Here is a 12,132-nt window from a genome sequence, read left to right as displayed (position 1 = left end):
ACAAGCCATATGTGTTGACTGTGAAACACAGTAGACTTTAATTATATGCATTTATGGTGTAATTACTACATTTTGGTTTTCATACTTACTGCAAACAATGCGCTGTTACTTTAATTCAGCGCTTGCAGTGAAGCAAAAATAGACATGGTGCGGAAACGATCTCTGCACTGCTGCGGACGCACCGCTCCTGAACGCACTGCCGGACCGCAACCGTGTGCAGTGGGAAAGCTTGAATCCGTTACCATGAGCGCGGAAAAATAAGCACAGCATACGCACTGCAAACGGAGTAATGTGAACCTGGCGTTATGTGAGTGCGCTGCGAGTGGGCATGAGCGCACGGTCTCCAGGAGAGCGCGCGGGCGCTGAATTGTTTAAACACTGGGAAGTATTAAAAAGTAATGCAATTTAGAAACTTTAGTGATGATGCACGTTTTTTTTTGAGATCGGCCTTTTCAGAGACCGCTGATCAATCATCCCAAAGCGATTATCGGCCGATAGTGATCGGTAGTTGATAAATCGGAGCACCCCTAATATTTATAATATATGATATAGGTAAGCAATGGACCTTTTTCACATTTCCGGGTTTCTCAGCCGCGGAAGTCGTCATAGTTGGGTAAACTTGAATAGCCATTATAATTATTTCACCCGCGCCAGACAGAGACTGAGACGGTGCCGCTGCATGTCGTGTCAAACCTCTGATGGCAGACGCGTCATCAGATTGACATCGTTTTTTTTTTAGATCGGCCTTTTCAGAGACCGCTGATCAATCATCCCAAAGCGATTATCGGCCGATAGTGATCGGTAGCCGATAAATCGGTGCACCCCTAGTGTGTGTATATATACATATATATATATATACAGTTTTCACACTATACATTGGGTATTTATGAATATATAGTTATCTTTAAAATTTTAGGATGGGGTCCCTTACATGAAGATAATTATATTTGGGAGTCCATGGCATCTAAAAGATAGAAAACCATGTCAAATTATTAACATGGGATTAACATCAATTATTATTATTTGAATTAGTAATTTCTTCTAGTTTCCTAATCACTGACATGGCTTTGTTCTGCCCTGCAGCGTATTCAGGCCGCTCTATTTGGACATGAAGACAAGAAGGTGAGGATGGCGCCATTTAAGATGCATTTGGTCTAGTTACACTGCAGTAAAGTCCTTCATTGTAGGCCTACTACAGCATGCAGCACGAGCAGCACAAACAACAATGCAGAATATTAATAATAATGACTGAGACTGTCATATACATAACATTATAATGAGAACACTATTATAATTAAACGCTGTGTATTTTTAGAGTATAGTTGCCGTGTTTCGCTGCAGGATAGCAGGCACTGTGCGTAATTCTACACATTCCCGCAGGTTTCGCAATTATAAAGCAGGAAATTCTCACAAACATTTATGCACTGTAGCATGTAGGTTGAATCCAGATTAGACATTTTAAAATTTTCTGTGCGACGGAATTTCACAAACAGTGTGAATGACTGGGACTGAGTGGTACCGCATCTTTTCTCACACTCTCAAAATGCACAAATGGCCTCACATCCATAATATCCACGTTGAGTTTGCTCTGCAAGCGGGGCTATTTTAACCCATAAAGCACTCGCGCATTCTGAGAGATGGTCTTCAACGCGCTTCAAATGTGATGTTTATCATTTTATAAGATTTTTAGTTTTGTGAATCATGTAATTTTAGTTTAATATGACACCATACCCAATTGTAAGTCGCTTTGGATAAAAGCGTCTGCTAAATGACTAAATGTAAATGTAATGTAAATGTAAACGCGTCATCACAGTCTTGTGAAAAGGGTCCATAGAGGTGTAACGATATTCAAACCAAACCGAAAAAACGTGATACACCACCCACGGAACATACCCAGCCATGATGGTTTTAAATAGCTTGAATCCCTCTGAAAAGGAGGGTACCATTAAGGGCAACATGTGCAGAACAAATCTGTCATATAGGCTACATAAAATTATAAAGAGAACACGACACTCTAAAAGAATATGCCATGTTTCGGTGCGTTGTTATGGAAAGAATGTGTCCACAGAGTTATATTTTCATGACTAGCACAGTCAAGTTCACTTGTATGTATATATATATATATATATATATATATATATATATATACACTGCTGTTCAAAATGTTTTTTAATGGAGGCTCTTATGACTGAGTGGTACCGCATCTTTTCTCACTCTCTCAAAATGCACAAATGGCCTCACATCCATAATATCCACGTTGAGTTTGCTCTGCAAGCGGGGCTATTTTAACCCATAAAGCACTCGCGCATTCTGAGAGATGGTCTTCAACGCGCTTCAAATGTGATGTTTATCATTTTATAAGATTTTTAGTTTTGTGAATCATGTAATTTTAGTTTAATATGACACCATACACATTGCCCTACCCTGCTCATATGGCATTAATTTTATTTGTGTAGGTCTTAAAAAAGGTCATAAAAAGCCTTAAATTTGATTTTAAAAATCTTGCAGATACCCTGTAAATAGTGAAATAAAATTCCTTCTTTGATATTTGCTGATATTTGTGTTTTAAAAATGTTTTTGATTGATGTTTCAACTCCTATCCAGTTATCTGTAAGAGAGAAAAAAAAAGGTATTTTTTTTATATTCTGGCTAGTTAAATTCATCTCTGGCTACTAAAATTTGAAGAGTGCCTGCCCAAAGGGCTACCAGGGATTTTGACATTTTTGCGAGCCCTAAAAATATTTCCAATCAAAGCCACAGCAGAACTGTTGTGTGTCTCAGAGCAACCCAGCGGTGTTTTGTTACTGAATGAATCCACATTTTTTAACGAATCGAGTGAGTCAATGATTCAGTGACCCATTCATAACAACAGTGAATCAACATGCCTTTTTCTGAATGAATCAGTCATTTGAAAGAATCGGATGAATGACTGAATGACTCAATCATTAAAACTTCATTTGCTGCCATCTACTGGTGGTTTGGTTTCATATTTAAAAGTATCATTGCATTTTCTCCAACATTTCTTATTTGTATGTTCAAAAAAATATTTAAAACAATCTTATAACATTATTTATGCATTTGCAATTTTGTGGTGTAAATGCATTTATGGCACCTTTCAGCTTCATTAAACAGTCTGTGTAAATACATCTAATGCCACTTCAGATGCTGCTTCTGTGTTTCCTCTGCAGTAGAAAGATGGAGTTTGTTAACACTGATTTCATTTGAATGTTAACAACTCTACAGTGTCTTATTATTCTAACTGAATTATTTGATACAACGTAAGAATGTGATATGAAAGATGACAAATACATTTAATGAAGCTAGGAAAAATTGACATCTGTTTTGTTATATACAGCAACTCATTTTCACCTCTTTCCAGTCACAGAGCACTTCATGTTGAGAGTTGTTTAAGTGAGGGAAAAAATCCTGTAAAAGTGCAGTTTGAGGGAAATTGTAATGTTTATTCATTTCTTTTATTATGAAAATAAAATTTTGCATTGAAAAAAAAAAAAGATTTTTGTATGTATATGCTGTCAATTATAGTTCTTAGAAGGAAAATTGGAATCAGCAAAAATATTGGCAGGTCACACTTACAAAAAAAAACAAAAAATCGGAAATCAGAATCAGAAAATTGCAATTGGTGCATCTCTACTTTGGTCTGCTAAATATATCTTTTTGTGCCCTATATGCGTTTAGAAAAACATGAGCATGAATAAACGTTAAAGTGCTAGCTTGAATGGGCATTGTTTCTTACCTTGTGGATGAAGTTTTCTATTTTGGTTTGAAGGCCCCACCACTTGAACTTGACGGTGACTAGTTTGTATGCACACATACGAGGGGTGTCTGTCTTAGCCAAGAGCTCTTTCTGTTCGGGGAGAAACCACACATTGTCTTTATACAGAACTGAATTAATTGGGAGTACAAATCTCTGATAAATTAATTAAATAGAGCCACTCACCTTCCAGTCTGGTCCTAAAGGTCCCCGGCCAGTTTTCTTTGAGTGAAAGATTGCTGGGTCCTCTTCCTGTTTATAGTCCTGAGAGAACGACAAATTGGGTCACTTTTATTTCCTTTATGGTTAATATTTCTCCACACTGCCTTGGTTTAGTCAGCATAGATGTAATTTCAGAGTATAAACTATGAATCAATGAAAAACAAAATTTTTTAAAGTGTATTACCAACTATCAGGAACAAAAAAGCAAAAACAGTCAATTTTGATTTCATGTTATCGCTGTTGTCAACTACTTTTAATGGAAAGTAGCTAAAGCCTGCTTAAACAGTTGCTTAAATGTCGCTAGATGATGCCATGCATTAATTAACATACTCATGACATCACCATACCATAGATGCATTCTTTTTCATTTTAACCCTTTACATATGACAAAATCACCATACACTATTCAGCTTTGCCATCACAGAAATAAATGATTTTTTAAATATATTCAAATAGAAAATTGTATTTATATAGTAATAATATTTCACAATATTACTGTTTTTACTGTATTTTTATTATTCAAATAAACACAGCCTTGGGTAGGAGAAGTGACTTCTTTCAAAAACATAAAATGTTAATGCAATTATTCCAAACTTTTGACCAGTAGTGTGCATGTAAAATGATCCCTCAAGAGTCGCTACATTTGTAGTTAGGTTAAAAATAAAATAAAAATGGGGTCAGTAAGATTTTGAATGTAAGTTTTTATATATAATAAATCATCATGATCACTCAGAGAGTTGCTCGATTTGGGAATTCCCACCATTTCCATCTTTTTTCCACCTCACACTAGTGCAGACACTCGCACGCTACCTTTTAATCTCTCAAACCTCGGCACTGACTACCGTGAACATATGGGAATAAGGATTAACCTGAACCAGGACTGATCCACTTAACTAATTAAAGATATGAAGCATAAAAGCACTGAGGCCTGAGAAGAGCAGTCACTTCAGCACCCCTCCACAGTGAGCGGGTCAGCAGGAGATGAAGAGAAGATAACCAACACACTCCTGCTAGTCAGCACACAACGACACTGGACTCCAGTCAAACGGACGCAGCTGTATTTATGCATTCGGCACCGTGCCAGAATGAGGTCACATGGAAACACATTTGGATTTATTCAAAGCAGCTGATGTTTGACGCAGTGTACGTGTCTGCTAGTACACGGCACCGGCAGCTAGTTTCTTTGATCTTGAAGCTTGAGATTTTAGCAGCGATGTCTACAGCTTCAAACAGACCAGATTGATCAGTAAATTTAGCCGCTTACAGCAGGATCAGGTCTCCCCGTAGTAGATAGATTAGAGATAAGAAGAAGCCTTCTTGATAAACTAGTGAACCTCGAGTAATGCAGGTTAGAAGGGCAATGGTCCACGCGCTCTAAAATCACGTCACCCTAATCCAGTCTTACATAACACGCCAGCTAAAAGCTGAATCACAAGTCACACACTAGCCAGCCTAAACAGCATGCGGGATAAGGATTAGCATGTCCCAAATCACTGCACACTGGAAACAGTGTGCTAAAAGTGCTGTTTCTGGTGGATTTTTAATGTGCATGTTTTTAGGCTAATATTGCTTCTAAATTTTTGTGCTACAGGAGGAGGAATTTGTGACATTGTGTGATTTGTTTGTAAGAACCTAATCAATACTGTAATTATTTGGATACGCTAAAGCTTACAAGCAAACAAACAGTACACAACAAAGCGGTTTGTTTTATCAAGACAATTTTATGACATGATAATATGTCTAAATAGTGCCGTACTGTCTTGCTACAAGTAAAAGCATTTCTGTTCAAATGTTTGGGGTCAGCAAGATTTTTTATGTTTTTGAGATTCTTTTGCTCACCAAGGCTGCATTTTTTTGAAAATGAGTAAAAACTGTAAAATTGTGAAACATTACTACTATTTAAAATAACTGCTTCCTATCTGAATATATAGTAAAATGTAATTTATTCCTGTGATGAAAGCTGAATTTTCAGCATCATTACTCCAGTCTTCAGTGTCACATGATCCTTCAGAAATCATTCTAATATGATGACTTGCTGCTCAAGAAACATTTCTGATTATTATCAGTGTTGAAAACAGTTGTGCTGCTTCATTTTTTTCGAAACTGTGATACATTTTATTTTCCAGCATTATTTGACAAAAAGCTCAAAAGAACAGCATTTATTTGAAATAGAAATCTACTGTACCATAAATGTCTTTACTGTCACTTCAATTGACAATGCATACTTAATCTCTTTCAAAAACAACAAAAATCATACTGACCTCAAACTTTTTGTGCGGAGAATATTACATAAAACACAATATTAAACTAAGTGGATAAATCAGATTTTGCAAGTTTAAGATTATCTGCATCAGCCGATAAGCGTTTATGCATGAGCGATTAACAGAAGCACAAAGGTTGAACATTAAAGAGCCTCAAATAATTCCAATGGACTCATTTACTCATTTTGCAGATGATTTTATCCAAAAGGGCCTTACAAATGAGGAACATCACATGCCATTAGCCTAAACCATAACCTCTAATGCAAAAACAGCTTAAAACATTTGCAGCTGAGGGTGGGGCTATGCAAATTAGTTGCAACTGGTTGGATATCAATAGCCCAGTTTTGAGTGCCAGCTGACCACAGGATGACCAGCAGGGATGGACTATGAGCTTTATATTCAAAGTGGGTATTGCTACTAAAAGGCACAAAGAATGTGTGCAAATAAGATCAGAGCATTTCTAGACTGATGTAAAGTGAACTCACTCCAGGTTCGACCTGAGACCGATCGGCTATATCGATATGCACGACCTCCACTGTCTTCCATGTGGTGGGATCCAGATCATTTACCTGGTATTGGGCACAAACAAAAAAAAAAAATCAGCCCGAGCATGAGATTACCGATGCATTCAAAACATCAAATAACAAAGAAATGTCTCACTCACATTCTCTAAAGAGCCCGTGTCAGGTTTGTGCCACGTTTCAATTTTAATCATGAAGTCATCTTTCATGTATTCGTTCTGAGGAGAAGATACAGTGATGCTTACATTGATATAATGCGGTTTTATCACAAACAGCAGCAAGAATTCACTTTAAACTGTGGTTTAACAGTGCATGCAATGCAAATATTCTGAAGTCCAGCAACTTTAGAGCGATTCAAACTCCATATTTTTAAACTGGCTTTAATGCTGGAGGGAACAAGTTTCTAGAAAACAGGAAGTAAAATGGCTGTACTCCAATTTCTTCGTAAACTGGCGTTATGATTGGTGTGCTGAACTAAAATAAATACACATACAGTGGTCCCAGAACATATTCAGGCACTTGAAGGAATAGTTCAGCCAAAAATGAAAACTTGCTGAAAATTTACTCACCCTCAAGACATCCAAGATGTAGACGAGTTTGTTTCTTCACGGGAACAGATTTGGAGAAATGTAGCATTACATCACTTGCTCACCAATGGATCCTCTGCAGTGAATGGGCGCCTTCAGAATGAGAGTCCAAACAGCTGATAAAAACAATAATCCACACCACTCCAGTCCATCTGTTAATGTCTTGTGAATTGAAAAGCTGAAGAAACAAATCCATCAAGATGTTTTACCTTCAAACTATTACTTCTGGTCAAAATAATCCAGAAAAAAAAAAACGAGTCCATAACGCTTCCTCCAGTGAAAAAGTCCATCTCCTGTTGTTCTCTCACATCACAAAATCCAACCACATATTTGTTTAGAGCTGTTTTAGACTGTTTTCACTTGTAAATGGTGCTTGAACTGTGCATATTTCTCTCCTGATTCAGACAACTTTTTTCACTGGAGGAAATGTTCTTATGGATTATAGACTCATATTTCAGCCAGAACCATTGGTTTGAAGTTAAAAAAGTCCTGATGGATTTGTTTCTTACAAACATGCAGATTTTAACTTCACAAGACATTATTTGATGGACTGGAGTGGTGTGGATTACTTGTGGATTATTGTGATGTTTTTATCAGCTGTTTGGACTCTCATTCTGACGGCACCCATTCACTGCAGAGGATCCACTGGTGAGCAAGTGATGTAATGATACATTTCTCCAAATCTGTTCCGATGCACAAACAAGCTCATCTGCATCTTGGATGGCCTGAGGGTGAATACATTTTTAGCACATTTTTTTTTTGGGCTCTTTAAGCCACACTTGAATGAATGTTATCGCATACGATGACATAATAATAATTTATCAAAAAGAAAGACAACACGTGCACTTTACAATCAAACTTTTTGGCAAAAACAAGTTTGAAACTAAACAATAAAGACATGCAGATACAGACATTCATTCACACACTTACAATTGCATCAAAATACTTTTTAAGGTCACTGTGTCAATTCATACCCTTAGAATCAATTAAATGTTTGACTCGATTAAAAACAACTTTTAGTAAATGACCATGCACTACAGTTTAGTGTACAGTCATAAAAACAGCTAGTTTTCGTACTTACAGTCACAACTGAGGAGAATGGAGCAACATGCAAAAATAAAAGAAGAAAAATAATCAGGTGAAATAATAAACCATTCATATTTCCACTGTCCAAACAGACCAATACAAATGAGGCCCGAAACATACTCTGAGTACATGAATGCAAACCGTTATAGCTACGAAATATGTCAGAGGTCAATTCATAACGCAATTCAAGTACGCACTGCGTTCTTAGTCTATCAGACTCTACGGGTCTCTTTCAGTCATTTATCTAACTTAATGTTGGTTAAAAAAAACATGTTTATGGCAAGCTACCAATAAAACAACACAGTTTAGCTCGGTATGCTTTGTTTGAGTATTCATGTCTGCGTTTGCGTACTTGTGGAGTATGTTTCCGGCCTAATTCTTTACAAAACAGCACATGTGAGAACTTCGTGAAACAATCAAAAAACACTGTATACGCATGACATCTGTGCCAATATGTAACTCATTACATATTGTTGTATGCAATAAAAATATGATAGTGATGGATTGTGTGGTATAACAGATGAAAAGGTTTCCACTCACTCGTGCGACAGTATGGATAAGCATTCCAGGCCTTTTCGTGGAAAACTAACGCCCCCTCTGGTGCAATCATCCTCACAAAGCCCGGCACTTTACTAGATGAACGCAAAACACAAGAGCAATGAAGCAAAGCCGGAGTAATTATTTACAGCTTCGCATTAAGTTGAATGCCATCTGATAATGTGCTGCAAAAAACTTGAGATGTGTCAAATGTGACAATATTAAACCGTGGGTGGTGTTAGCATCATAAAGTAAGAAACATTTCAGCAATTACAGAAAATTACTAACTTGACAATACTTTTAAAGTTTGGTGAACTCATCTTGGCGTACAGAATAAAACTAAGCCGTTGACTCTTCTTTACCTCTTTAAGTGGTAGATTTTGTGTGTGTATTGCCCCTTCTCGCCCTCCTTCTCATATGGTTCGTTCTTTAGCACTTCAATGCCCTCTCCACCACCCGTCTCATTTTTACTGGCCTCAGCCACAGAGAAAAGCTGCCCGACTTGATACTGCAATGGCAGAGAGCAGAGAAAAAGGTGAGGTTTGATAGACGGGAGGTATAGATGATCAAAGCATAACCACACTTAAAACTTAATATTAAATCAAAGGTGACTAACCACTCTATGAACCCTATGAATACCTTATGAAATAAAAAACTGAAGTTTAGTCCAGGACTATTATAGTTAACTAAAACTATATTTAAAAAAAAAAGAAAGAAAGAAAAGTTGGTCCTTGCAGTGTTATTTTAGTATCACTGAAATACTACTTTTATATATAGTTGTCTTTAATTTCCTTACTCAGTTTTTATGTGTATATTTTCTGTTTTCATTTTACTGTAATCATTTTTAGTAGTTTCTTTTTTATGTCTTTATAATATAGTTTTTCTTGACTTTTTATTTCAGTTATACTGGTATTGGTAAGTCTAATTAAATTAATATGAAAAATACTGCCTTTAGAACTAGCTGAAATAAAAAGTTTATTTTATATAATTATTTTATTTCACATAATGAAAATATTTTAAACATGTAATTGTTTTAAATTTTAGCTTAAGGTTTAGTTAACTATAATAACCCAGGTAACTTGAAATAAAATAAACATCAACTTAAATAAAATAAAGCATAAAAAGCTTATTTTTATTTTAGCTAAATGTCAAGGGAACATCTTGTTTTTATTTACTTTAACTTGATGTATTAAAATAATTGAAAATGAAATTGAAACGCTATAGAAACTGTACAGATAAAAAAGTACCATAAAATTACAAAAACAAATATTCTAAAAATGTAACTAAATTTAAAAATAAACATATAAAAATAAAATTAATTTAAAATATTAATAAAAACCATAACAGTATCTGAATGATACAAAATAACACTTTTTTTAGTCCGTGTCTTTGTGATCATATATATGCTAGTGCACACCTAAAAAGTCTTCTTGGAAAGGAGATTTTTAATCTTAAAATAAGTTTTTTTTATCTTACCTGTTAAAATTAGGTAAACATCATAATTTTAAACTAGCGGTCTCACATGCATGAATACACAAACCCTACAGACTTCATATAGCAAACACACTCAGATCAGCGTCTGTGGAATTAAACAGCTCTCGTATAATTAAAATAGGTCGCTTCCAGCAGTTCCAGATATGAAGACAAAGTTTTGCATAGTGTGACTGATTGATGCCTTAGAGGGACATTATAAAACCAGTTTTACTAAAGCAAACAGGGAACCGATGTAGATATATATGCATGAATACTTACGCTATGCTTTGGACAAAAAAGCCATTAAAAAAAAAAAAAAAAAACTGGTACTCAAACTAAAGCTGAAATAAAAATTTTAAACTATATAGCCCCAATCAGCTTATCTTTGTAAAATGGCACAGCTTCTTAAATCTTAGTTTCTTAATCAGTCAATCAAGCATTATATTATATTATGATAATTAAGTACTATTTAGTGATTAGAACTAAAACTTGGTAACCATGTGTGAATGCATATTTGTCATTTTAACTGAACTTAGGACTGGTGGTGATGCTTAAGGTATTGTTGGTCATTCAGGGTTTCTGAAAAAAAATAGATAATAGTAATATAATAATGGTACTAATTATTAACAGATAATACTACTACTAATAACAATATACATCACACTAAGGATCGATGAGCTGCTGGGTTCATGAATATTAATCACATTCGAGTGAACGCTGGCTTCCAAACAGGGTCGGTAGCCTTCACACTAGAGTTTACAGTACGTCAAATACAGGTACGCTGCGCATCCATTGAGATAAATAGCACAGAATCGCTTGATGGAGTACAACTCTCAAGCGCTCAGTCATTGTTCAGCGAGTGAAAATATATCTGTGCTATACTTATACTTGGCCTCCAACTCACACACTGGCGAGTAAAATCTAAGAATATATTAGCCAATGGCTAACGATAGACATCATTTAGTCACCCAGAGTGAAGATTTAGTCGCATATGCGAGTGATTTACTCGCAATGTAGAGGGTTGTTTAATGTGCCTGAAATAGAGTTTAAAAAACAAGTCTGTGGCTCTTAATTTCTTTTCATTAATTGAGCGTCAGTTGGTACTACATTGCTATAATATTGAAGGTTAAAATTGACTGATTTGTTAAAATTACACAATTACATAATAATATTTCTCTCTCTATATATATATATATATATAGTAATTTTTTTTTATATAAACAATTTTATATAAACATAATGGTGGCTGTCATAAAAACTTTTATGAAAATTAAACATTGAAAAACAGTAAAATTTATAATGAATATGTTATATGGTGCATATATTTAGCAAAATGCCCCTCTCTACAGTTTATTTTTCTAGCTGGCTAATGAGTTTATGGTCACCGAATATGTTTATCTGAGGTAAATATGACGTTACGTGACATTGTTTACAAGCCATTATATTGACGTCTTTGCGCGGCTGAAACACTGATTGAGTGATTACATGAGACAGGATACGGATTGTAAAGCTGTACTCTTTATTTTAACTTGCCTTCGGATGTTTAGTCATGTTTATTTTGTGCTGAAGCTGGTATTAATGTGGAGGAGATGATCAGCTCACGTGCACCTCGCGCTGCTGCGTCTGTTAAACTGAGGTGCTACAGCAATCTGTCACTTCACATTAAACAGCGC

General features: G+C 35.6%; 1 protein-coding gene across 2 annotated transcripts in view; it reads right to left on the bottom strand.

Moving 5' to 3' along the window:
* The window catches only part of LOC107704163 (phosphatidylinositol transfer protein beta isoform-like), a 30,229-nt gene that overhangs the window by 10,920 nt on the left and 7,177 nt on the right, over positions 1-12,132 (bottom strand). For both annotated transcript variants that reach the window (XM_016507031.1, XM_016507030.1), the window contains exons 3-9: positions 9,349-9,494; positions 8,990-9,081; positions 8,445-8,452; positions 6,920-6,994; positions 6,741-6,824; positions 3,959-4,036; positions 3,755-3,865 (exon numbers count right to left, since the gene is read on the bottom strand). In XM_016507031.1, the coding sequence (XP_016362517.1) occupies positions 3,755-3,865; positions 3,959-4,036; positions 6,741-6,824; positions 6,920-6,994; positions 8,445-8,452; positions 8,990-9,081; positions 9,349-9,494 (594 nt within the window). The remainder of the gene's footprint in view (positions 1-3,754; positions 3,866-3,958; positions 4,037-6,740; positions 6,825-6,919; positions 6,995-8,444; positions 8,453-8,989; positions 9,082-9,348; positions 9,495-12,132) is intronic.

This window comes from Sinocyclocheilus anshuiensis, unplaced genomic scaffold (genome assembly GCF_001515605.1).
Source record: "Sinocyclocheilus anshuiensis isolate Anshui unplaced genomic scaffold, SAMN03320099.WGS_v1.1 scaffold690, whole genome shotgun sequence".
Lineage (NCBI taxonomy): Eukaryota > Metazoa > Chordata > Actinopteri > Cypriniformes > Cyprinidae > Sinocyclocheilus > Sinocyclocheilus anshuiensis.
The sequence above is the reverse complement of the archived record's forward strand: the minus strand, read 5'-3'. Positions and strand labels throughout refer to the sequence as shown.